Source organism: Podarcis melisellensis, assembly GCF_964234715.1.
Source record: "Podarcis melisellensis genome assembly, chromosome: Z".
Classification (NCBI taxonomy): domain Eukaryota; kingdom Metazoa; phylum Chordata; class Lepidosauria; order Squamata; family Lacertidae; genus Podarcis; species Podarcis melisellensis.
In genome coordinates this window covers 3602876-3630325 of record NC_138547.1, presented here as the reverse complement: position 1 = coordinate 3630325, position 27450 = coordinate 3602876, and the positions used below count along the sequence as shown (strand labels likewise).

The following is a 27450-nucleotide window of genomic DNA, read 5'->3' as shown; positions in this document are numbered from 1 at the left end:
TATAGTTCAGGTGTCTTTATTTTTAGTGCAAGAGAACATTTTGAAAACGTGAACCTCCGTTTATGATCTAAAGTGTTACACTGAATTCTGCTACCTCAATACTTTACTGCTTCGTGTTGGCTGCATGTGTAAATCAAACCTAAAAGATCCTCTGATCTATCATTAGTATATTATCAGTATATTATGAGGCACATTTAGCTTACCTGAACCATGTACAGTGGTACCTCTGGTTACGGATTTAATTTGTTTTGGGGTGCCGTGCGCACCCCAAAAAATCCGTAACTAGAGGGGCCGCTTCTGTGCACGCACAGCACAATAGAGCGCTTCAGCCATAACCTGAAGATTCTGTAACCTGGAGGTTACACAACACGAGGTACCACTGTATGAGGTATTTTACTTGTAGAACTTCCAACACAATCTACCTTAGCATTAATCATAGGAAGGGGAAGAGTGCCTGTAATATAGGTGGGTGTTTGAAGGAACCTCCTGCCGTAGTGGGTACACTAAGTTACCTTTGTGTTTATTCTCCAGTTTCAAAGTTTTCTTATTCTGTAGGAGTGTCATCATCCCCACTAAGGGAAATATTTAACTGAAATTCATGTTCACATTTTCCAAGTTAACTAGTTGTGATGGCAAATATCTTTATTTTACAGCCCACGGCCTATGTGAATGGGGAAAACGCCACATCTTCAACAGATATGAAAGAGATGGCAGTAAGTGCAGTGTTCCTGGCTCTTTGTCAGTTTGCATTTCTTTGAACAATGTAGTAATGAGTCTAGTGTGTGTACTAGTAATAAGAACTTAACTTGAGTGCAAGAAATGACAACAACATTACATGTTAAAGTTTTACTTGTTTAGATGAAGGCTCCTGCAGTGGCTTTTAGACTGGGTTATGGAAGTGCTAAAGATCCATCCTGATGTTCCTTTGAAAGGAGATTAAGCTTTTGGTGGTTTAGTATGTATTTGGTAGTGGTGGGGGATGGTGTGTTTGTGTAAGAATGGACACCACAAATTAGTTCAACTGTGATGCTGATTATTATTTTCTCTCCCCTTTTTTTTAATAATTTGCCTTTTCTCCCCTTTTCTACTCCCTTCCTCTTCCTCCTTCTCCTGCTATCTGCATGTGCCCATCAGACACGTTACCAGGAGCTGGCAGTAGCCCTAGACTCCAGCAATCTAACAAACAAACAACTCAGTACAAAGATAGAGGAATTGGTAAGAAATAACCAGACCAAAATGTTTGGCCTTGTCTTGCTGCTCCTCTGTGCTCTCTGGGTGTCTGCAAGGATTTGGGTTCTTTCACAGTGCCACAAAGAAAAGTGTTGTGTGCTTCATGGTTCAAAGGGGTGCGGAGGGAGTGAGGGATCAAACTAATCTAAATAAAAATAGAGGAAAGGGGGGAAAAAGAAGAGAGGGGAAAAAAGAGACAGAATAGGAGGGGAGGGAGGGAGGGAGGGAGGGAGGGAGGGAGGGAGGGAGGGAGAGAGAGAGAGAGAGAGAGAATATGAATACAGAGCCCTCTTTATACAGAGCCACAAAGGGGAGGATACCCTCCCAGCTCTCACCTGGGTTCTTCCGTTTCTACTCCCAGCCTGAAAGTTCTTCCCTTCTCTGCTTCTCATGCAGAGTCCTTCATCAGTCCTTCATCATCTTCGTTTGATTATCCTCATCAGCTCAAGGTAGAGGACATCAAAAGACGAAATAAAACATGAACAAAAATAGAATTAACCAAAAAAGGGACAAAAGCTAAATATCACTAAAAAGGAAAAGGAAAATAGAGATCAAGGCAATAGAGGACTTCTTATTCTCCATTTGCCCATTATGTATATTCAGATTATTCAAAGTATTCAAAACATTCACTTCACAATAGCATCCCACTGTATTCTAGGACAATGTCCAACTGTTCCTCAATCTGCTAGGTGTTGTTTTTTCAATCTTCAGTCCCAGGCACCTTAAGTTCATTTATTTTCCTTTCTACACAAAAAGACCAAAAGGGGCTGTTTCAGTTGCTATTATTACTAGATAGCAAGATTATTCTTCCTCCATTCCAGTATAACAATTTTATTTCCAAGAGGTTTCCTTATAATAATCCACAGTTATTTATTTATTGCATGTTTATTAATTGGTACCCAATTCCATATCTTTCAATCCCATTTCCTGTTGGCCATGATTAAAGGGACTCTTGACGGTGATCCAGTAGTGGCTGTCACAGACGGAAGTTCAGGGTCCAAGAGTAAAACATTGGTCTGAGCCTATAACCTTAAGCACACTCATGTCTGTGCATTGATGCGACCTCTTTCTGTCTCCTTACTATGAACAGGTGTGTTCATCTTTTACGCTGTGCCTGCAGAACTACCTTGTGGGAGGCTGTAGGAGAGAAAGAGGTTCCTTACTTTCATTTCCCATAGAGAAATGGGAGGCAAACCAAAATCACAGAGGATTTTGATAGCCAAGAACTTGCCCACTTGCAAGAGAAGTGGGTCGCAAGAGTTAAGTAGAGATTAAATTTAGTAATCAAGTAAGTCAATTGCCAAGGTGGTTTATACCCAGGTTTAGTCATTTTTGGGGAGGAGAAAATTTGTTTGGAGAATAGCTGAGTTTCAACCTCTCTCCTATTCATAAATGTTAAGTTCTAATTGTATTGGTTTTCAGCATCTGTTGAGAGTTCAGGAATGCACACAAATAGAGACTTTAAAAGTAGGGTTTGCTTTAATTCTACTTTGCAATTGCATGATGAGCTGCTGCTGAACTTCTCCTAACTGGAACAGTGTTGACTCTATTGAATCTGTTTCAACAAAGATTGGGGCTCAGCTTTCTAGACTTAAAACATGGGGATAGTGAGTGACCATCTTTTGAGCAACAGTGGCACTGTGAGTGAGCCTGTTTGTCTTTAGCTTGCATGGATGGCTTCTGCTACTGTTACTTTACTCACTACCTTTTAAAATACAGCTAGAAATATGTGAGGCCTGTTTTCAGTCAGCAAAGAGTCCTGCATTGTTTGGAATATCCCTCCACCCCATTTCACCCTCCCCAGCTTGTTGCATGGCTTCTCTTAGTTTTTGCTGCATTGTTCTTTTCTTTGTGTCCCCTACTCCCTCCCTCCTCCACACCCACTGTAGCATTTCAATCGGCAACTGAAATGCCTTGTGTTTGAGCACTGCTTACAAATGGCTTTTGCCATTTGCAGGCTGACAGGAACATGAAGTGCTCTTTTATTGGGTGTTGAGAATTCTCGGGGCGAGGGGAGCCAAAACAGTGTATTGATTGGGGGGGCGGGGAAGGAGTGAACGTTAAAAAGAAAAGAAAAGCAGAATTTGCAGACATACTTACTGCATTTGTTTTTGTAAGGGACTACATAGAACAATTGATGTAACAAAATTTGTATTGGGCAAAGAAGACTTCTCTCTCAACCTCTATGCCCTCCCTATGTCTTTCTGGATTGTAAGGCCCAGTTCTGACCCAAAAAATGTACAAAGGCTTATGTGTGTAAGCCTTGGATCAGGGGTCGGCAAACTCTTTCGGCAGGGGGCCGGTCCACTGTCCCTCAGACCTTGTGGGGGGGGGGGGTCAGACTATATTTTGGAAAAAAATATATGAACGAATTCCTATGCACACTACAACATATTGTATTTGTAGTGCACAAAAAGCAGGAAAAGCCAAACAGTATTTAAAATGAAGGAACGATTTTAATCAACATAAACTTATAACAATGCAATATTTAAAATGAAGAACTATTTTAATCAGCATAAACTTATAAGTATTTTAATGGGAAGTATGGGCCTGCTTTTGGCTAATGATATAGTCGATATCCGGTTCCATATTTGTCACAGATAGTCGTAGCAAGTGATGCAAGTGTTCATCACATGCAAGTGTTCATCACCTGAATGAAATGGAGATTTCATTCAGGAAAAAGTCTGTTCACAGACATAGGTGCTGCCAAAGATGGTTGCAAATCTGAGTGCATGGTTCCTGAGATTCAGATATGTCTCAGAGGGGAGAGAAGCATAGAAATTTGTGAGGCTGCTTGATTTGAAAGCGTCTTTCAGAGAGTCACAATTCTGTAGTTCGACCAATTCCATTTGGTAAATTGAATCAGCAGTTTCAATGTCAACAGAAAATGGGTTCCAAAAAAGCTGTATGTCTTGCTCATAGATGTGAAGCTCTTTAAATCGAGTTTGAAACTCCTTTTGCAAAATTTCCAGTAAATCCAGATGTTTCGTTTGGGAACGCAACTGCTGGTTTTCCCGCCGACATGTTTTGTTTTTTTTTTTAATATAATTTTTATTAAAATTTTCCAAATTAAAAACAAATTAGATCCAATTCATACACTTTCTTCCAAAACCAAAGCCAGGACTTCCCCTTCCCGCCCCCAATTGCGTTCCAAATCTTCCGAATAAGCAATTAAATTCAACAAGTTTTTATCCCATGACTCACTTAACATCAATAACCCAATTTTTCCAAATTCCCATCCCCTAAGATCGATTTTTTCCCTTCCACGAGTTCCCCCTTTCAAAATTTTATAAAAAAAGAAAAAAAGATATAAAGATTACAACCTTTGGATTCCAAATTTCCCTCCCCCCTTTCTCTGTTGTGTTCCTTCTATCCCTTCATCCTAATGTCTTCCTGAAGTTCCTACCCGCTTAATCCATATCCCTCTAGTAGTTTGCCAGTCATATTTAATTACAAATGTCCAATCTTGGGAGGAGTCTGTCTCAAAAAGGGGCCCATTTTTTCTATCCAGATTTTTATATCCAGGAGTAAAAAACTCCCATTTAATTTCCATAAGCTTGTCAAATCTGGATGTCCCAAATGTTCCCAATTCTGTCCAGTTCATGATGTTTCCATATTCTTGTCATTCTCTCTCCTCCTTCTGTTTCCCTGTTTTCCCGCAAAAATGTTCTTTTTCCATGACCTTCTTATTTTCTGCAGAGGCTTGTTGTTCAGAAGCAAAACATTATGTCATGTCCCTTTCGTTTTCCAACTAAAGAATCCATTGTTTCCTGTAGTTTGTAGCCCTCTGTAGACAAAACAATGTTCCATTTCTGCAGTTCCCAAGAGATTAAAAGTTACAACTGTTCAGGTTTCCTGAGAAAAACACATGCAATGTCGCTCAGCTCCTCTAGGTGGATCGCAGTAGCTAAGTTCTCTTCCAGATCAAATCCATTAGTCCAAATAATTTGTAAATCCTTATTTGAAACAATTTATATACAATTTAAAACAAATGTAACCGGCAAAGTCCTCAAAGCAAAGTCCCTGCTTTATTCTTCCGTTTTGACAGCCTTTGACAGCTGTCAAAACTCCCGATGCTCTTCCCCAGGTAGTTTCGCGGATCACTCCAGGGATTCCGGGGGGGGGGGTTGTTTTTTTAATACAAATTCCACTTTTCTCCTCCAGCACAGTCTTATAATTTTCCCTCGCAAAGTTGCTAATTCATGAAGATAGAGATACGCTCGATCTTAGTCGTTAAGTCCTTTGTTTTGGCTCTTCTACAATTAAGGGGTAGGCTGACTTCCTTTTTTCCACCTCCCCCGTTCGCTCCAGATTTTAAAAAATTATCCCTCTTTTTTAATCCATAATCCAATTACTCACGGGTTCTTCTTTTAGGTCCAGATTTTCAATAGAAGAAGTCAGCGCTCTCCGCCGGATGGCATGCGGCTGCGCTCGGCAGGGATAGCAGAGAACTCAAAGCACCACGCTTCTCCCCGGCGCCCGATCCGTAGCCTTTAAAAAGGCTCCTTCACGAGCCGGGAGGGCGCTAACGGTGCCAGCCGAGTCTCCATGTCCACGGCCTCACTCTGGCCGTGGTTTTTGAGGGTCCCCGCATCGCCGGTGCGGTAGGACCCAGCCCCTGCCGAGCAGGCTCCCTCCGGAGCTCGGAGGGAGCCCGCCATTCGGCGATGGCGCCGACCCGGAAGTCTTCCCGCCGACATGTTTTGAGTTGTGGGGAGATGGCAGAAGTTTTCCTCCTTGTTTAATGAGGAGGTCTAATTTTGCTTGAAATGCTTTCACATGTGAAAACCTATCACAGATGAGCTTCCCCCTTCCTTGAAATTGAACATTGAAAGTGTTGAGTATTTCTGTTACGTCTGTCAAAAAGGCAAGCAGCCATTTCCATTCTGCATCTTTGAGCTCTGGTACTTCCTTGTTTTTCATAATCATGAAATCAGAAACATGCAGAAGTAAGTAATAAAAACGTTTCAAAACTCTCCCTCGACTCGTCAACGGACCTCTGTGTGGTATGGAATATCTTCATGGTCAACATTTAACTCAGACAGAAATTCCTGAAACTATCTGTGGTTTAGTACATGAGCTCTAATGAAGTTAACACAAGATACCACAGTTTTCATGACAGAGTCCAACTTCAGTGATTTTTTTACAACACAGTGCTTGTTGGTGGATGAGGCAGTGTATGGCTATTGGATGTGAATGGTTGTGCTTGTCCATCTCTTGGTTAATGCGTGCAGCCACTCCTCTCATAGACCCTACCATGCTAGGAGCACATCAGTTATGACACCGGCTAGTTTAGCCCAGTCCAGCTCCAAATCATGCAGTTTGGCAAACTTTTTCAAAGATACCCTCTCCTGTTGTTGTTCCCTTGATGCTTTGAAATGAAAATTAGAAGTTGTGCAGAATCACGAACATCAGTGCTTTCGTTGAGTGTCAATGAAAAATAATGAAGTTTTTTCAAGGACTTTTGCAAATGTTGATGCAAATTTCTCCCCATTTCTTCAGTCCTACATGTAACTGTACACCCTGAAAGACTCAATGTACTAAATAAATCAGTCTTCTCTGGACACATCTCTTTGGGAGCAGAAAGAATGCATTCTGTAACAATTTCTCCCTCTACGAAGGGTCGGCTAGTGTGCGCTATGAACTTGGCAATGTGAAAATTTGCTCGCAACAATGAAATATTTTTGCTTCACAAAAGTATTTTGCTGAGTTGTCAATCCCCTTTTCAGTTTTAATATTTCATCTTTTCTCACTTGTCCAACCAAACAATCATTTTTTTCTTTATGGTGAGTATTGTAGTGTCAAAGCAAATTGTATTCCTTGAACAGAGACACTGAATTCCAGCATTTCAGACAAACAGCTCTTTCTTTGTACTGCATGAAAAAGTAATCAAAAACAATATACCAGCACTAGTGACTATTAAACTAAAATAAAAAAGTCAGCACTCAGAAATAGTGCGAATGCTCAACACTCACATATACCCTTTTTTCCGTGTATTGGACGACCCCATGGATAAGGAGACCAGACAGGCCCCATAAGAGCACCAGTCAGGCCCCACAAATAACCCAGAGATGCATTTTAAATAAGAGGACACATTCTACTCAGGTAAGCCACCCCCCGACTCTCCCCTTGCTTATCCACAGCACTGGACGAGCCCCGGGGACTGCTTACTTGTGTTAGTCATGCCAGAGAAGTGGGGGGGGGGGGAGTGGGGAACTCGGAGACTCACTGCAGCTTGTTCCCATAATAATAAACCATGTTTGCATGAACAGGGCCAATGTATTGAACAGAAACACACTGATTTGGGTTTAAAATATACACTAAATTCCTTCATTTCAGAATTTGATTTTTTGGAGAAATATTGCCTTATAAGAAGTATGACATGAGTCTTGTGGAGAAATTGGTTCGTAAATTCACAACACAAAACAATAGACATTTCTGTGCTTGAGGTTTTTTCAACCTTTCCTTAATCTTTCCTTACTAAACTTAAGGACATGAAATTTGGTAATTTTATAAAATGAGGTTCTGCAGGGAATTAAATGTATTACTGCTTCTGGGTTGTATTGCAGCCACCTATTTACCTAAGAAATTTATGAGCCACCTTTCAATGTAAACTCTCCAGGTGGTGTTCAGTTAAAACAACAAAACAATACTACTACAACAACAACCATCAGTGTCTATCCAGTAAACTAGACTGAACTATAAAACTCTCAGTTAAACTATTCAACATAGTGGAATGTTTGGGCTAAGGCCTTTTCAGTGCCAGGCTAAAAAAAAAATGTTCTGAGTGGCAGCTGGGTGAGTTACAAATGTGAGGCCATGTGACTGAGGAGGCCCTCTTGCTGGTCACTGTCCTCTGCATTTCTTATTCACAGAGGTGAATTCATCGTACCTGTTACACATTTTAAGAGAGCTCTGGGGTCTAGATACTGTTGGGAAGGAGATTGATCTGCAAAGTTGGGTTAACTGAGCAAAAAGAAATGCGTGCTGGGGAAAGGAGTTCCAAAAGGGTGTTACGGGAATCCTACCAGTGCCTCCCAGACAGCCTACCTGAGTCAAGGCCACATATTTTCTCACTAGGAAGATAACCTTAAGTCACTTTTGCAGTTGTCTGGTCACTGTCTAAGATAGCTGTGGGACTCCAGGGAATCCATTAATGTTCGTAAATCTGCCTCCTTACAGAGCTGCTCTTTGAATTAATAACACAGGAGTCACTTTGCCTTTTCAGAGGAACACTTTCCCTACTATTACGTAGATCTCAGCCTACTGTGTGTTTCCCTTCTTTTTATAACCAGGAAGGGGGAACAGACAAACTCAAGGCTCACTGTGGCTTGCTGCCATAACACTAAATGTGATTTAGCCATGCATCTAAATCCTGCCGTTGTGTGTTGTGCCAAGCACCACAGGTCTCACTTGCCTTTTTGTGTATGTTTTGCTCCCCTGCTGCATTACTGCCTGGCGAAATTTAAAAAGCACTTCCACCAGTAGTCAGCATATTATTTTTGTGTTCTTTTTTTGCATTTTAGCTCGTATTCTGCAGCTTTACATGTGTTTACAGAAAGTCAGGGTGGAGTGGAACAGGGAAGTTGCTTTTCTGATGGTTTTCATATACAGTGGTACCTTGGTTTACGAACATAATCCGTTCCAGAAGTCCGTTCTTAAACCAAACCATTCTTAAACCAAGGCGTGCTTTCCCATAGTAGTGGCAGACTCAATTTATAAATGGAACATACTCAACAGGAAGCGAAACTTGTTCTTATTCCAAGGCAAACCAAACACCTACTTCCGGGTTTGCAGCGTTCTTAATCCAAACTGTTCACAAACTAATCACCAAGGTACCACTGTATGGTCAGTTGAAAGGGAAGTGCTTCCCTAAGTATCTGAGGGGTCTAGTGCTACCTCACAGGCCTCAATTATGACAAGAACCATTTTGTATACTACATTTATTGGACCAACTGTTTGCTGTGTTTTGATCTGCCCAAAAGTGCCTACCTTTAGAAAGGTTATGCACAGCTTAAAAACTTACTGTCCCACACAACAGCTCATTCAAAAAGAGGTGGTATCTGAACAATGGTGGATTCTCTCTCTTGTCGTCAAACATTTAATTAACCCATCTTTTACTAACCTGTGGTCCTCCTGCTTACTGAGGCTGATGGGAGCTAGAGTACAACAACATCTGCAGAACATAATGTTGGCAACTCCTGCATTAAACAAACCTTAGAAAACTTTTGTGGCAGCATTTAAGAAAGCAATGGGAAACAGTATTATTTATTTATTTATTTATTTATTTATTTATTGTGTTTTTGTTGTGAAAAATAAATGCAATAGTTGCTTCTTGCATTTATGTCAGGAGTTTGGGGTTTGTTGATTCTAATAACTTTTTTCCAAACATCCAAAAGCCTTGGAGGTATACTTGGTAGTATAGTTTAGCATACTCACACGTAGAAGCCCAAGTGACTTGCTGTTAGTGTTGATGCCTTCATTTTGCTCTTTTTGCAGAAGCAGCAGAACCAAGAGATTATGAACCAGCTGGAGAAGGTAATATGCACTGCTTGAGAGACATGCACAGCCAATTCATTATTCACACCAGGAGCAGGAAGCATAGTATACTGTTGGAATGGGTGGCACTGATTCAACCCAACCCACCACTGGAAAAAAGATTTATGGAAATGGTTCCATTTAGCAACACCTAAGGAACACCTAAGGGACACAGGTGGCGCTGTGGGGACACAGGTGGCGCTGTGGGTTAAAGCCTCAGCGCCTAGGACTTGCTGATCGGAAGGTCGGCGGTTTGAATCCCTGCTGCGGGGTGCGCTCCCGCTACTCGGTCCCAGCGCCTGCCAACCTAGCAGTTCGAAAGCACCCTCGGGTGCAAGTAGATAAATAGGGACCGCTTACCAGCGGGAAGGTAAACGGCGTTTCCGTGTGCAGCTCTGGCTCGCCAGAGCAGCGATGTCACACTGGCCACGTGACCCGGAAGTGTCTCCGGACAGCGCTGGCCCCTGGCCTCTTAAGTGAGATGGGCGCACAACCCCAGAGTCTGTCAAGACTGGCCCGTACGGGCAGGGGTACCTTCACCTTTTACCTAAGGAACAATATCATCTCACCTTGTTGCTATCCCCTGCTGCTTGGATAGCTCCATCACCAGTGCCACATAATCCTGGAAGCAGCTAGTTGTTGGTTAGAAACACACCATGAAATAAGAACAGTCCTCCTAGTGAGCAGCTCATGTGTGTATTGGCTGTTGTGTGGAGCCACTGACACCTAGAAACATCTGTAGGAGCTTTACCATGAGAACCAAGTTGTAGTTAAGATGCATCTGGGTCTGGATGTTTAGACAGTGAGTCGGCATAGCATAGCATAACCATCAGCATTTATTCACTTTTCACTCGAGTTTGATTTTTGTTAATGGTAAAAGGAAAATAATCTGAAGTATCTTCCTTTTTTGTTGTTTTGGGGTTCACAGTGCTGGCTCTAACATCCAACCCTGTAAAAACAGTAGACTGAGCTAATTTACAGTGCAGTCCTACACCTGTCTACTCAGAAGTTCCATTTAAAAAATAAATAAATTGCTTACTCAGAGGCTTTATCCCTTTCCAGCTGAATGTCAGGAACCCAGCTCTCAACTGATTTTTCTTTTTACCTCACAAAGTACTTTTTGCACCACCCCCTCTGGTTAGCTGTACTCACAGCCAAACAGAGTGAGTATCCATCCCAGCTACACCACTCTTGTGGAATTCTGTGGCACATCATCACCAGACTCTGGTATACCTGAGCTTTTCATCATATCCCACTAGGCCATTTTGGCCAAGCCACACCCATGTGCCCTAGGCCTGACTTTATATACAACTTCAGGTGTGGGATAGGTAGAGATCTGACTGAGACAAAAAGAGCTTGGGAATGTTTTACATCACTTGCAAAGCCTGTGCATAGCACCATGCATACCTCTTTTACAAGTCCTGACAATCATTGGATAATTGTTGCTGGCCAGCTGACTGTCGGGGCATCAAAGCACCTCACACTACATGCAGGGGAACAGGTCACCTGAAATCAGGTGGCAGGTGGGTGATCCCATCCACTTGTCAATCTTGGGCTGCAGGGGTGGGGGAAGAATCTGGCCCACTGGCTGGATCTAGTTCTATACTCCTGCACTAGGGCTTATGTGCAGCAGTGGTGGGTAGACAGTACGCGTGAGACCTTAATGCTTAGAATGAATATTGGTTATATAAGAGGAAGATTGTAAATCTAATATGGTTTTGATGTTGCTATTTCTATGTCATGTTTTCACAGGAAAAGAAGGGGTTTGAGCAGAAATTTTCAAAGGAACAAGCAGCATTGCGAGAACAGTTACAGGTAAACTCTATGTCGTACATAAGCCCCCAATTAACATTTTCTGACTGCACACTGGAGTTCATGTGTGGCAATTTGTCTATTTCTGCTTCTAGTTACTTATCCTTTCAGTGATTGTTATGACATAGGAATTCTAGGCAGGAAGTTCTCCTTTAACCCAGTTGTTCTGTACTTTGAAGGTCCACATTCAGACGATAGGAATCCTGGTTTCTGAGAAATCTGAGCTGCAGACAGCCCTTGCACATACGCAGCAGGCCGCTCGTCAGAAAGCAGGTAGGCAACACCCTAAGCCTTCTGGCTATCAAATTAGGTGATGCTCTTGAATACGGCACCAGTTGTCTTAAATGAAACATTTTTGGTAAGCTTTGGGCTCAGGAGGCAGTTATGCCGTTGATGATTCAGTGACACAGCAAAACGATTTCATCATTTGGCCTGTGGTTTGGCTGTGGCTGTAGGTGCTCTAGGCATTGGGAGTAGTGGGCATATAAGCTTCTGTAGACTTCCTGGAAATAGACTGTTTGAAACCTTCCTCAGCAATCCTTTGGAAACAATAAAATAGTAAAACAGACTGAGAAAGCTCAAAGACAAGAAAGTAAAAATACTAGTATACTGAACCTAGCATTATGAAAATTATAAAATGAGTTAAGTTTTGACCCTTTCACAATTCTCTTATATTCCAAAATGCTTCTGTAAAAAGCCTATACAACAGTATGTATCAATTATGGATACATTAGCATAGCAAATTCTGACATAGTAAAAGAGATACAAATCTGATTGTGTTATGGAAAAATGGGGGCAAGTTATCACATATTTGGAATCTGACCCATTGAAATAAGTCAGGCCAAATAAGCAGAAAACTATGTTCATACTAACTGCCTTAGAATCTGTTGCTCTCATGTTTATTTGCTGTTTTTATGCTAAGTAAAGTTTTTATGTTAACCGAAATAAAAGTGAGCAACTGGTGAGGGTAATTGTACGTTTACTTTTTTTTCTTGTTTGTGGGGAGGGAGGGAGAGTTATATTTCAGTATTTTGTGTAGCCATGCTGCTGCATTTTGCACCACTTGCTGTTTTCCCGACAGCTTCCAAAACATCTAATCCAGCAATAGCCAGGGATGGGTAACCCTGAGAAACATTGGAGCATGATAAATCTTGGGCAGATTCTGTTGATGGCTGATTGGTGTTGGGGATTGGAGCATAAAGTGATGGTCCACTCCTGCCAGTTTGCTTGTTGGGTTCCATTGCAACATAACCTTGTTTTACTTGGGCAGGAGAAGCAGAGGACCTTGCTGCACGGGTTCAGTCTTCTCGTCAGAGGATATCTGAGCTGGAGCACACCCTTTCCTCCCTCTCTACACAGCAGAAGCAGACAGACAAAGTAAAAATTCCCTATATGTCATTCTTTCTATTATCTCTTACATTTGGTGCTTCCTTCTTTGGGAGGCTGGACTACATTCCGCCCCCAGGTGTTCACAGAATTCCAGTAGACACCTCAGGTGGGTGGGTGGATAGGTGTGGAATGAAATGAGAGTGCCTGTTGGTTTTGTTTGGATTAATACGCTTGGCACTTCGTTAGCTTTGCCAAATGGCCTGTCTGTCGGTGAGACCCGGGGCATTGTTCTATTCAGTGGTTCATTTTGGCATTGACAACCATCCAACTGTCTCCTTCTCAGTCTCAAGTCTTAATTACTGATGTCAAGTGTAGAGTCTCTTTGTGCAGATAGAGCCAAAACTTTGTGTCAGATGCTATTTTGGGTCATAGGCAGACATATCCTATGGTTTCATTTGGTATACAGGTGATAGTGCTACAGAGAGGTGGTCTTGGCAGTCTGCATTTTGCTTCAAAAGAACTCAAACCTGCAAATTATTGTTTTTAGCTTCCTGTGGTTTATGTTTGGTGGATGGTGAGATCTCTGCTAAAAACAACCCGAACATGTGACTAGAATAACTATATAGTCTACAAGTCTGTTTTAGAGCAATGGCATAACTTGAGTGGGTTGCAAACTTAACATATTTTTGGAGATATTGGCAGGTGGGGAGTGTTGCACTGGGGTACCATTTGTCTATGAAGGACAGCTGCATGGATGTATGGCATGCTCACTTATTCTTAGTTTTTGGAAACAAGCAAATCTTCATTCCTCATGGTTTCAGAGGTATGTTTGAAAGTGCAGTCACCACCAAGCAGACAAAATGCTTAAAGGGTTCAAAATAAAAAAGTAGAAAGATTATGAGTCTTCATGCCATTGTGGGATTTTCACCCTATTTCCTAAGGCTATAGGTTTAGGTCTTTTTCAGAGACTGGCTCTCACTTAATTGCCTTTAAGGTGTAATATTTATTCGTGGTATCTCTTAATAAGCTATTAATAGTATCTGGCTGAATTATGTAAGTTCACTGAAGTCTTCAGGGACTGTTCCAGGTTTGAGGGAGCCCTTAACAATGGGCTTCCTGGGGGGGGGGGTTCTCCCTAAACAGTGGATGCTAAAAAGTTAGTGATTCTGAACTGCACTGCGTAATTCCAAGATCCAAGAACCCTAAGCTCCCTCATTGATTTCTGTGTTTGTTGTTGTTGGCAGCATAATAAAGAGCTGGCAAAGGAACGAGATGCCCTGAAACTGGAAGTCTACAAGCAAAGGTAGGGTTTGTTATTTCCCCCGCAACATTATTATCCAGTTTTTCTACTTCCCAAAGTGGGTGTCTTCCATAGCACTTCCCTCTCTTCTATTAACCCACTAGCCTAACCTACTTCACAGGGTGGTTGTGAGAGCGAATGTGGGGATAGGTATGAAGGAGCCATGAGCCTAAGTGCCTTGGCGTAAGGGCAGAAGAAATACTGTAAAATAGTTTAGATGAATATATGGCCAATGTGAGATTTGAGCTAGGGTATCCTAGCACACCCCATTAGTTCCTATGCTGCATCAGATTTCTCAGCAAGCTGCTATCTCATAGCCTTGACACAACTGTGATGATGCTGGCCAAACGTAAGGATTGGAACACAGCCATGCCCACAACATGCTTTTCTTGCAGAAGACCCCCAGCATCTGGTTAAAAGAGTTGGGTGATAGGAAAGATCCTTTGCTTAAATCTCTGTAGAGCTGCTGCTTATCAGAGAAGATACTAGTGGGCTAGCTGGACCCAATGGTCTACACTGGGATAAGGCAACTTTTCCTCTGATGGAGTTTCCATGAGCAGGTGGGGCTTTTTTATTTGTAATAGTTGTGTTGTATTTTGGTAGCTGTGGCTTTTTCAGCCTTTCATGAAAAGCTGCACCTGGGGAATGCAGACCAACTTTAAATGACTATTAAAATGTGGGAGGCAACTGGCAACCAGTGCAGCTGTTTCAGAATAGGAGTTATATAGCATTGGCCCATTGAAACCCTTGCTACTGCATTCTGCGCTAGTTGCAACTTTTGGATCACTAGCAAGGGCAGCCCCACATAAAACGTATTAGTAGTCCATCCTGAAGGATACCCACTTGTTGTTTCCCCCCCCCCCTCCTGTAGTAAAAACAGTGAAGAATTCAAGCAGCAAAACTCTGAACTGTCTGAGAAGCTGCGCACCTTGATCTCAGAAAACTCAGCGATGAAGCTGGACGTGGAGGATTTGCACAAGAAACTGGAGATGGCGGAACTGATGATTCAGCAGGTGATGGTTAGGTCGCTGGGAATACTGCTGCCTCTTGCAGCGCAGCATGTCATATAGTTGTAGAAGGGTTCTGAATAAAGTTACTCCTCACTCCCAGCACTTAGCATGGTGTTCTTTTAAATTTGAGAAATGGTCTTTAGCAAGCACTTCTGAGCATTGAAAGGAAGCCTGGCATTTGACTAGCTTTTTTTTCTACTACGGCTTCTTGACCCATTAATGCCTCAGCTCACATGACCAATAGGTATGATGTGTGTTGTAGTCCAGCAACATCTGGAGGGCCACAGTTTCCCTATCCTTGCCTAAAAATTGTGTCCCTTGAAGGTTCTGAGGGAAGGGACTGCTCTTGTGAGAAATTATTCTTATTTCAAGCTGATATGGATGTACATCTTGAGTTCTTTGTACTCTTCACCCGCAAATTGAGAGCTTCATTCAGCATATTTATCCACTTTTCTCTTTCTCTTTTTTAAATAATATTTTTATTAGTTTTCAGTTACAATAATCCAGTAATCCCTTATACAACAACTGCAATATTAACATCCATTCATATTGACACATTAAATGATTATAAATCTATAGGTGAAGCATTCAATCTATATCCTTATTCCTCCTGTGTGTGACAATTATTCTGTCCGTGGTGTTCCTTCCTGTCCTTATAAAATATAATGTCTATCTTTTCCGAGCCATTGCTGCTCTCCATCATGCCTTGGGCGGAGCTAATATCTCATTGCTGCTATTTATCCGCTTTTTCAAAGCATTTGCACTTGTGGGTACTGGATTGCAGAGAGAACGGATGGCATGGGATTAAAATGTAGATTACTAGGTGTGGGGGGAGAGGGTAGTAGCCAAGGATGAAAGAGCTATGATGACCTTTGAAGTTGCAAACCATGGCATTCAATCCCAGGGTCTGTTCTATAGCCATGAGTGCTAGAAACTTGGAAGCCTGAAAAAGGAAAGCTAATTTTAACTAATTTCCTTATGAAGATTTTCCCTTGTGCTTAAGTAGGGGGAGAAATGCAATTCTGGCTATTCTCTCTCTCCCCCCCCCCCAAAAAAAGTAGACATATTAACCCTTTGTCTATAATCCATGAACTAGATTAAAAGGCACTGTAGAAGCATCCTCTTGTGGACTTCTGGGGTGGGGAGGAATGAATGAATGAATGAAAAGTGGCAAGGGATTTCAGTGTTTACCATAACCATTTGTTTGATTCTCTTGCCAGTTTGCAAACCAGCCAGGAATCCCAGATGCCACTCAACAGCTGCAAATGGCACTGGAAGAAAGAGCAAACCTAGAAACACAAATTGCCCAGGTAGGCCCCTCTGCCATGGGTTTTGGGATGTGGCCTTCATAGAAGAGTCCCTTAGCTTCATTCCCAGGAAGGGTGTTTTCTTTATTCACAATATTTGCCTTATGCTTTCTTTTTTCTCTTTGCTTGCTGAGCAGATGTCTGAGTCGATCCAGCAACTGCAGACTGAACGGGATCAGTATGTCCACAAGCTGAAAGAGGAAGGGGGAATCTGGCAGCAACGAGTACAGTTGCTTTCTGACCAGGTAAGGACAGGTTCTCCTGCACTAAATAGCAGGCAGATTTCTTTCTGGTAATATAACAACGGAGAGATTTACTTTCTGCATGAAAGACATGGAAGGTTAGCAACACTAGTCTTCCCTTTCCAATTCCTGTGGTGTAGGTCCAGGCTCTGACAGAAGAAAAGGAACTGAGTACAACTCGAATTCAGGAGCTGGAAGCCAATCTGTCAGAGTTGATCAGCAGTCAGTCCGGTAAGGTTCAGTGTTCAGAAACTGCAGCTTAAAGCAAGGCCTTCTTGCATACTTAGCCATTACCTTTGCCCCCTAAACATACGCTGTTCCACACAAGCTCACCTGTTCAATCCCCTGTCTTTTTACTCTGTGCTGTAGCACAGTGATATGCAAAAGTTCCGACGATCAATTCCTGGCTACTCCTTTAATACAGTGGTACCTCGGTTTTCGAACATAATCCGTTCTGGAAGACCATTCGAGTTCCAAAACGTTCGAAAACTGAAGTGCAAAGGGTGGTCTTCAAATTTAATAGAGAAAATTGAGAAAAATAACATATACACTCAGCAGAAGCCATTCGACTTCTGAGGCACCTTTGGAAACCAAAGCGTTCATCAATGGAGATGTTCGAAAACCAAGGTACCACTGTATATGGATCTGGTTGCAGGTGATAGGAAAGACTCCATTAGTTGCCTGGTTCAGTTTCCCCCATCTTATCAGTAGAGGCTCTCCTCTTAATCCTTTTGCAGAAGATTGACCAACATTTCTCTCCTCCATATTCCATTCTTAGGTGTACACCTTTAGATGTCGTGTGCCTGCAGCAAATGTGTTTACACCTGCATGTATCCTGTAGACACACATGTGTTAGAGCACCTTTATTTGTCCCTGCTTCCTGTGGAGTGAACACTCCATGGCAGATTTGGGCTTGCCTTTTGTTTAAGGCAGTGATGGCCAGTCTTGGCCCTCCAGCTGTTTTTGGACTACAACTCCCATCATCCTTAACTAACAGGACCAGTGGTCAGGGATGATGGGAACTGTAGTCCCAAAACAGCTGGAGGGCCAAGTTTGGCCATCACTGGTTTAAGGCAACAAAAGGGACCTTTTGGTCAAGCTAATTCTCCACCCTTTTATGGTTTTTCTTGAACGACAACATGGCCAGACTACCAAGTTTGTGTGTGTTAAATTTGAATGTGCCACAATCACATAGAAAGCTGAGGTCCAGTTTAAGGGGCAAAGGGAGCTGACCCAGCCCCACCCCTTTAAAGTACTTTACATTTGGCCAGGCTCACTTACATTATCATCGCCTGAGCAATGGGGGGGGGGGGAGTGCCTGAGTTGTGTGTGCTGGGGGGGGGGGTAGTAAGCCATGGAAGAGGGCTAGGCACTGCTTTTGTTCCTTAAGTTGGTCATGAACAGTATGTCTCTCTGACTTGACCTTCTAGTAGTGAAGCCCCTGGAAAGTGATCCTGCCCCCCATTCGGGGCCCACAGAAGCTGAGCTGCGCTTGCAAGAAGAGCTCATTCGGTTGCAGGAGGAGAAGGAGGAGCTTCGTGGGCAGTGCCAAGCCCAGATGCGGGACAATGAGCAGCTGAGCCGCCTCAATCAGGAGCAGGAGGAGCAGCTGCAGGAGTTGGAAAAGACAGTGCAGCGCTACAGTGAGGAGGCTGTGGACAGGCAGCAGATCCTGGAGAACATGCAGAGTGACAAGGCAACCATCAGCCGAGCCATGACTCAGAATCGGGAGCTCAAGGAGCAGCTGGCAGAGCTGCAGAATGGCTTTGTCAAACTGGTATGTTCCTCCTTGTGGTGAGAGGCAATGGCCCCCTTTGCTATCCAGTCAGAAACTTCCAGTGCTACGGATGTTTGAACTCTAAAAGGAAGCCACCAAGCACCCAGGGAACCCTTGTAGATTGCTGCAAAGGTTCTCTTTCCTCCGCTGTTTCACTCTCCCTTGGTTGTCTCTGTTCCCTGTTTGTCTTGAGCAGGGGTCAGCAAGGTTTATCTTGCCTGGGCCAGATCACTCCTGCAGAGATCCCTCCGTGGGCTGGATTGTGAGTGCGCACGCCTGTGGTTTCCGGCATCTGCGTAGATGCAATTTCCGGCACCGTGCTGGTTTAGTGTAGCGCGAGAGCAGGCAGCTCAGTTTGGGGGAAGCTCATGGACCGGTCAAACGACTTCCATAGGCCACTTGCGGCCCATGGGCCTTAGGTTGCTGACCCCTGGTCTTGAGGAACCTGTGTCTTTTCCTTGGTAATGGTCTTTCCCCCGTAATGGTCAACAATTTCAGTCTCCTTTTGTTTCTGACTAGTGCTGACTGCCTACATCTGCCTGAAATCTGTGATCTAAAAACCAATCTTATTGCCCTAATAGCTACAGAGGGAGACATGAAACGACTTGCTCACAAACCTGTGTATTTATGCATTAAGTGAAGTAGCCTTCTGTTGGAGAGCAGTGGTTGCCCCCTGTTCTGAGTACAGCACGCGTAAACCTTCAAGTCTTCTGAAGCTTTTCCTATGTATGTCGCTAAATGTGTACGCTTTATCTTTGAACCTCAAAACAAGTTTGCTAAAATATTTTAGCTAGCTGTACACGGGTTTCATAATAAGTCATACATGACTGTAGTTTTCAGATAGGAAATATTTAGTTTGCAGACAAGTATCTGAACCTTAAAGTTTCAGGGAGAGAGGGAGGAGTTTAAAGGCTCAGAAGGCAGAGGAGTTATGGGTGGTGCTTCTGTTAACCAGGGGTGAAACTGCTGCACAACTTCCTGGCCTAAACCCCCCCCCCCCGTTAAAATACCTTTATCCTTAGTCCAATGCTCTTAAGGCTCTTTGCCTTTCCCCCATGGTTTCCTTCTCCTTCATCCCCTACCCCCTATTTTAGGTTGCTCCCAAGCTAATATGATTTCTGACGGGGATGCAGAAGGTTCCATAATAATACACTGATACGTACTTCACCACCACTAGGGAGATTTGTGGCGCTGCCTCATTTGGCTGCCTTATGTCTTCACAGACCAATGAGAACATGGAGGTGACAAGTGCCTTGCAGTCAGAGCAGCATGTGAAGAAGGAGTTGGCCAAGAAGATTGGAGAGCTGCAAGAGAAGCTGGCAGAGCTCAAGGAGACGGTAATGCTCTGGCTGGGGTACCACTGTGAATGAAGGGAGCCAGTAACAGGGCCTGTGGGGCCAGGGGCAGTGGGCTATAGGTGGCACAAAGCAGTGGGGTGAGGTCTTCTCCTTGCATACTTTTCCTCAGGTGCTGAGCTGTTTTCCTTGAGACTGTCTTAGGAAATTACTCTTGCAGTTCCTGAGGTTAGGCTACATAGTTTAGCCATCGGACTGAAATGAAGAATAGTGTCAGAAGAGCTTCTCTACTCAGCAGAATTCAGAGCAGCCTGGCTTGAGTGGAAGAGAAATTACACTTGACGTAATTTTGGTTTTTCAAATCCAGTCACATTGTGATTTTTGCATAGCACATGCACGTGTTGTGATTCACGATATATCACCACATCAAATATTATGAAACCATTACCACAAGGTGGACTTCGGACTGGTTTTGGACAATATTGACACATTGCCAAGCCCTACTGAGGTGGGGGAGAGAAGGGGGATTGTGTGTTATATGTGTGGAGAGAGAAGAGTGCACCACCTCTGGACTGCTGATTTGGTAACCAGCTTATTTCCCTCCCCACCCTAGGAGGCTCAGAAAACACAGGAGGCTCAGGCCCTTCAGGAGCAGCGGGATCAGTATTATGCCCACCTCCAGCAGTACACTGCAGCATACCAGCAGCTAGCCACAGAGAAAGAGGAGTTGCACAAGCAATACCTTCTTCAGATGCAGCTCATGGATCGGCTGCAGCATGAAGAGGTCCAGGGCAAGGTGACTGTGGAGATGCATTTCAAGGAGCTGCAGGAAGCCAAGGTAAGAGTTGGAGCTCTTGGGAGGACTGGTAAGCAGGGCTGTGGAGGTTAAAACTGAGTAGGTCCAGGAGGATTTGGTTTTCATCTGAAACCTGCTTAGTCCTCGGCCGTAGCTGCCCAGATCATCTGAATTACGCACCGATTGAAAAACAATTCAATGTTAGGAATAATTAATGCTGACATGTGTACAGTTGTGTGGTATTGCATAATTCTAATTGTGCAATTGGGCCTTTGCCAGCTTTGAGTGAGAGCTTGGGTGTGGGATGCAAGGTGACAAGTGCCTGAGGTAGGAGCTGACATACTGGAAATCCCAACTCTGGTGGTTGGATGTTGGAATGAGAAGGGCTTTCCAAATGTTTGTTTTTCCAGTTCTGGGTCAGTAGTTGTAGAAAGGAATCACATGAAGCCTTTGTGTTGTGTTGGGTCAGTGTACTTTTGTGGAAGAAGCAGCCAAAACATCTGTTGCCTCTTTCTTGAAGGAAAGCCTGGAGATGATTTCCAAAGAAAACAAGGAGCTGCAGGCTCAGGTCAGCCAGCTCATGGCAGAACTAGATGCAAGGATGCTTCCCAGGGCACAAGGTGAGTTGTCTTTTCCATTAGCAGGAACACAGGGGGGCTGATCCTAGCAGGATGTTCTAACTCCTCTCTGCTGTCTTCCTTTGCTCACAGGGGATGGAGTGGAAACCGAAGAGACTGTCGAAGAGCTGAAGACTCCTGCCCTTACCATCCCAGATAATTTTGAAAGTAGAGAGGAAATGGTGAGTGCCTGGCAAGTCTTTGTGGTTTTACATGAGTGCTTCAGGAGGTGAGGGGAATAGGAAGGGTGGGCGGGGAATAACTTGGAAGCTCAGAGATGCAGCAGCCCTGAAGTTCTGTTAAAAGACTTTCAGCTGAATACTTCTAGCTTCCTAGAAATGTGTTGCATTTCTGGATTTATCTTCACTTGACAGTAAACGTAGATTAACTTCCCCATGCTTTTAAATTGGATTATTTCTCAGCCTATGCTTGTGTCTCCCTCTCTGTTCTCCCCACCCTCTTGTGTGCCTCCAAGCAAGCCAGAGCAAGTAAACATTGGACTCCCAACTAGTTTCCCACTTCAGTACTGGATGGTTCCAGACAGGTTAGCTTCAGAGACAAGAAGGGCCTCTGTAGACTATTTTCACATGTAATGTGTCTCAGCAGGCTTGCAGAACGGTTTATCAATTGGGTGTGTTTTTTGACTGTCAACTTGGCAAAGTCCCTAAAACAAGAGATGCTGAATTTACTGAAATCATTCTGAATGCAAATGCAGACAGGCACATCCAGGGGGCTCTAGTTTTGGGGCTTAGGACAATACCTCAGCATTACCAATCCTTACAACCCAGGCACTTCCATTTTTGCTGGCCCACCTAGATGACAAAAGACCAGTGCAGACTTTCCAGTCTCTGCAGCCAGCTTCTCACGGTATCTTATTGAATATGTCCCTGCCTCTTTCCCCAACATACAGCCAGTACACTCTGCATTACAGGGCCAACCTAAGAATGTGCTGAATTCTTGGAAAGAGTAGCCCTGGAGTTTCAGAATCAGGTAGCATTATGAAGCCAACAGTTTTGAATTGGTATTAGTTTTATCTTAGTATAGTGATTTTTGTGCTTTCAAAAGACCTTCTCCACCTCAAGAAAAGGCCTGGAGCATATTTTTTCCAACACTAAGCCAAAGTTTTAGAGCATAGGTATAATGAAGCATAAATGTGCCTACAGAGCTGTGGAAATACGAGAATGACTCTGATGAAATGAGCTACAGATAAAAATGAACCTTCTTAAATTCTTTCTAACCCCCTTGCAACATGCTAGCATTGGTTTGATTGTACACTTATTTCTCTTATTTAAAACAGCTACAATTCTCCAAATGGTCCCCAGGATATATTTTTATTTTTTACATTTAACAACACCCTTACGCTAAACTTCAGCATATGGAATTGCATCTTAGGTGGCTTTCTTGACATCTGTTATGTCCCAAGCGGAAACTGAGCGAGAGGAGATGAGGCAGCAACTATCTGAGGAGAGGAGGCAATGCAGAGGCCTCCTGAAGCAGATTGCCATACTGAGGAAGGAGCAGCAGCTGCATGTTGCATCTGGGGGAGGTAGGCATGCTCTTGTGTGTGGATGTGCATATTCAGGTGTCTATTTGGGTACCAGCCAGGTTGGACCACAAGGCCATTCCTTCTGCAGTCGCTTAATCAAATTACTTGACCCTTTTCAGATTCTGCCGCAGATTCCGTTCCGGGTGAGGTTCACAAAGCCTTAAAAAGTGCCATGGAGAAGCTGCAGGTGCGTGTTTAATGCTTTTGGCTACAAACCCAGACAAATAGCACAGGTGCTAGTTAATGCAATACATCTTTCAGCACTTTATGAGCATGTTCATGTGAAGGTCCCATCACTGATGAAGAGCCTTTGCAATCCTGCCTTTGCCTATTGAGCTGTGTGATGTTGGATGGACTGTTACTGGCTTAGTTGTCTTTGTACTGTAAGACTTCCAAACAGCTATAGTAGTTCCTCCATTCCCCAAGATCACTATAATAATTAGCACCTAATCAGATTTTCACCATGTAGGTTCTCTTCTCTCTCCCTGCCGCAGTCTTTTGTGGGGGTGAGTGACTAGTGATTCTGTTTTGGAATCAAAATATATTTTGTGGAAAAATCAAGCGAAACCACACTTCGTTTATTGTTGATACACCTCACTACGTTTTGAGTGTATATGTTCTTAAGAGAACTGATCTGAAAATCTTTAGTGTTCTAGTGACTTCTTCCCTTGGAAAGCAGCAGCAGGCTTTTCCTCCTAAGCAGTCAGACCTGCTTGGGTAGAAGGCTTCTGCTGCTTTCTTTTCTAGAAATAAGATCATTTTACTTTCCAAGGGATGGTGCCTATCTCCCGCCTATCGGTGAGAAGCTGATTATTGCTGTGGTAGTGCTGGCTGCCGTGCCAGGAGGGTTTGGGTCCCCCACATGGGCTCCCTAACAGCTTCAATGGTGACTGGCTGTTGTGCTTTCTAGTCTCGATTCACAGACCTGATGCATGAGAGGGCAGAGCTGAAGGACCGGGTGGAAGAGCTGGAACATCGTTGTATACAGTTGTCTGGAGAAACGGACACTATAGGTGAGATGAATTCAGTGCCCCTCTCCACATTTCACTGAGATGTCTGGGGAAGTGTGACTAACACTTTGATATAGATTGTGTAGCAATTCTCCCATAGGATCCCGAAGACCTTTTGTTTACATTTTAAAATCTCAGTTCTCACGAAGACAAAGGAAAATGCAGGCAGCCTCCAGTAGTTAGGAATTACTACTCATCACCCACCTATCTAAACCATTTTACCTTCTGTGTATCCCCACACAGAAACAACCAAATAAAGGTATTGGGAGCAGACCTACAGAGTATGTAGGAAGCAGCTGGTATGCACCATCCTAGTCCCTGTCTGGTCTGCTCTCTCAGCCAGCAAAAGTGGGTGCTGTTTGCCTGTGTCAGTTTGCTTATCCTGTAAGATTCCTGCCTGCGTGTCAGAAAGTGTGCTGATTACAGTGTAGGGTTGGCTGACAGAAAACACCTGGACTGTGGATGTGGTCCAGAGCCTTCCTTATTATAACAGCAGGCCCTGTCACAGGCAGGCGGGGTCATCCCCAAAGGGGACAACACTTAAAGGTTGCCGCTTTGGGGAGCCACAGGGGTAGAGGAATGTCAGTCAGGACACGTAGGGCCGAAACTGTGGGACACGGCATGTGACCCTCACCCATGATGAGAACCTGGTTGAGGGGAAGTTTGGTTTGGCGTGGTTTCCCTCAAGTGAGAGGCAGAAAGAGAGTAGTTGTAGATTCACCATCTTCCTCCTGATGGTGTGCTATGCACATACTATTGGGCCTTAAGTTTACTATCTTTGGCCTGAATCTCTCAGTTGTGATAGATGATGGGTGTCTGGGTGTGCAGGTAGCAGGGAGTTGTTAAAATGCTGTCCAATCTCAGCGGTCATGGGCAGAGGAAGATGCCGTTCAAGTACCAAGGCCTAGATGTTCAATCTGTGTTCCTCATTTGAGTCCTCTCCTTTGGAAAGTACTAGTAGCGTATCCACTGAGCCCTCTGGTTTGGTGATGCTATTACTGAATGCCAGATTGGTCTGTAATAAGACTATGTTCATCCATCATAGATGAACAGACTGATCTGACGGGCATTACTGAGACTTGGGTGAGTGAACTGGGTGGACCTGACCTTACCCAGCTTATGCCTACCTGGGTACATGATACAACACAAGGCTATACTACCAGGTGGTTGAGGGGGAGGTGTTGATATTGTCCATAAAAACATTATCTCCTTGACCAGAAAACCTCTTGATTTTGGGACAGGCTTAGATGATTTGTACCTGGTGTTGATTAAGAGAGGCAGATTCAACTTTCTGCTGGTCTGCTGGCCACCCAGTTGCCCAGTAGCATCCCTGATCTGGCTGGCCAAGGTGATCTCTGGGGTGATGGAGAACACCTGGGTGTCTCCAGTAACCATGTGTAGCTACGGATCTATCTCCAATAGTCTTTGGTCTGACACACCATGCAGAGCATACTCTTGATACAGTCTTTGCCCCAAGCGATACGAGAGACTGAGAATAAGGGGGAGTGCAGTCTACTTCCTTGTCATGGTGAGATCTTTATCCCATTATGTTTGGACTGACAATGGCCATCTCTTGCTTAAGACTAGTGGGCCCACTTGGATGGAAACTGATGTGTTCCTGAATGCTCTGTGGGATCTTCCTGTGGAGAAAGCCCAGGTCTTGCTATGGAACAGACAGCTGACATGATTGCTTCTGAATGTCCTCTCTGGCATTATGGAGCTTGTGAGGTCTCTTGGTCTTCTGAGGATCTCCAGGCTATGAATCAAGCCAGACAAAGACTGGCATGCAAGTGGCACAATCCCACTCTGAGGCCAACCAGACACTGCTTGGAGCACATAATTATGCTCACTACGTGGCAGTGCAGGCTGCAAAACAGGCTTATTTTGCAGCTTGCATTGCATCCTGTAGTAGCAGGCAGGCAGAGTGATTTATGTCCATCCCTCCTTCTCTCCCTTTTAGTTTCTACCAAAATAAAACATGTAAATAAGGAAATAGTGGAAAATCTTTAGGCTTCAGAATTCTTGAGCTGATTGGTTTCATATGGCGTCTTCTAGCTGAAAGTAAAAGGCAGAATACATACATTTAGCTGCATTATGGTTTTTCATCTTTGTTCAATGTTTATAAAACTTCAGTAAGTTGCTGGTGGGAAACTGTTCCCTTCTTCCAAAAGACCTATTGAAACATGTGGATTCTGCTAGATTTCAGAACGTACCAGAAGCTTTGCCTACCTTGTTTTCTTTTTCAAGGAGAGAAGGAGGCGGGGGCAACCCCATTTCATGGTTGCATGTATATGTAAGGGTGAATGTGGAGCTTTCAGCACCACCCTTTGAACAGACTTGCTTAGACTCACTTGTGTCTCCTGTGTTTCAGGTGAGTACATTGCCTTGTACCAGAGTCAGAGGGCTATCCTAAAGCAGCGCCACCGGGAGAAAGAGGAGTACATCAGCCGACTGGCCCAGGACAAGGAGGAAATGAAGGTGAGCAAGGGATCTCCTCCCTTCCCACCAAGGGCTCTTTCTGACACAGTAACGGAAGGGAGCGAACCGGGTTGACTGGGGTATTGTGAGTTTCACACTGTTAATGAGGGCACCAACCACCCTTCGCTCCTGCACCTGGACTGCAGTGCTTACTGAGGCAGATCTCCGATTGAAGGAGGGTCCGCTGTCTTTATTTACAGTTCCTGGCACACTGGAAGAAGACCCTCAGGCAGAGTCTGGCTCACCCCATTTAAAGGAGTAAACTGGTCTCCTGTTGAGCTCTGGGCACCTGTTGTTGTTTGTTGTTGTAATCTGTGACCTTCCTGAACACCTCTGTCTGCCTGCATGTACAAAGCCACTTCCACTGCTTACAAAAAGGTTTCTTAAATTACTTGGAGAGCTTTAAAAGAGGAGTAGACAAATTCATGGAGGACAAGACTATCAATGGCTATTAGTATGGTGGCTGTGTTCTGCCTCCACAGTTGCAAGTGGTATGCTCCTAAGTGACAGTTGTTGGGAATTGCAAGTGGGGAGGAAACTGTTCCACTCAGGTCCTAGTTTGGTCCTTCCCATAGGCATCTGGTTGGCCACTGTGAGAACAGGACCCATCCAGCAGTCCCTTATTATGTTTTTATATGTGTCCTGTACATAGATAACAGGAGACAAAGGGGAAGGAGAGGTTTGGGCTTGATGAGAAGGGTGATTCAGAATCGTGCACCTCAGATGAAAATAAAACATAGTTGACTTTCCTTGGTCAGTTACACAGTAAATTAAGGTAGAATGAAGAAGTAGTGGTGGTACAAGCCTGGATCGAAGGGGAAGAGGACACCTCCAATGTTGCTGCTTTAGCTCTAAAGAAAGTAATGTATCTGGAAACTTGCTTCTGGGAGCACCAAGGTTAGAAGTCTTTGCAAATCAATGTTCATGCCTTTGTGCTCCTGGTGGTGCTAACCCACTTGGGTCCATTATGAGAACACAGGAGAGGGTAATGTTGGAAGAAAGCAAAGGAGAACAGTGACAGTGAGCATGTGCAAAGCAGAGGCGATATAGATGAGCAGAAAAATTAAGGACCTTGTGGACTAGAAGCTTGAATGCTTTAAAAGCTGCCAGGAAAAAATTCCAGGGACACTGGAAGAAGAAAACCTATTCATTGTAACGGGAGG

At 43.9% G+C, this 27450-nt stretch overlaps 1 protein-coding gene across 6 annotated transcripts in view; it reads left to right on the top strand.

The window, feature by feature from the left end:
- GOLGA2 (golgin A2) overlaps positions 1-27450 on the top strand; it is a 47431-nt gene that overhangs the window by 17546 nt on the left and 2435 nt on the right. For 5 of the 6 annotated variants that reach the window (XM_081896372.1, XM_081896373.1, XM_081896371.1 and 2 more), the window contains 20 exons: positions 654-713; positions 1135-1215; positions 9730-9768; positions 11521-11583; positions 11760-11853; positions 12851-12957; positions 14154-14212; positions 15081-15222; positions 16440-16529; positions 16664-16771; positions 16909-16999; positions 18199-18545; positions 19769-19882; positions 20454-20678; positions 21157-21256; positions 21347-21435; positions 22646-22799; positions 22919-22986; positions 23710-23812; positions 26181-26287. In XM_081896372.1, coding sequence (XP_081752498.1) covers positions 654-713; positions 1135-1215; positions 9730-9768; positions 11521-11583; positions 11760-11853; positions 12851-12957; positions 14154-14212; positions 15081-15222; positions 16440-16529; positions 16664-16771; positions 16909-16999; positions 18199-18545; positions 19769-19882; positions 20454-20678; positions 21157-21256; positions 21347-21435; positions 22646-22799; positions 22919-22986; positions 23710-23812; positions 26181-26287 — 2241 coding nt within the window. The remainder of the gene's footprint in view (positions 1-653; positions 714-1134; positions 1216-9729; positions 9769-11520; positions 11584-11759; positions 11854-12850; positions 12958-14153; positions 14213-15080; positions 15223-16439; positions 16530-16663; positions 16772-16908; positions 17000-18198; positions 18546-19768; positions 19883-20453; positions 20679-21156; positions 21257-21346; positions 21436-22645; positions 22800-22918; positions 22987-23709; positions 23813-26180; positions 26288-27450) is intronic. The other variant, XM_081896369.1, reaches the window with a different exon arrangement.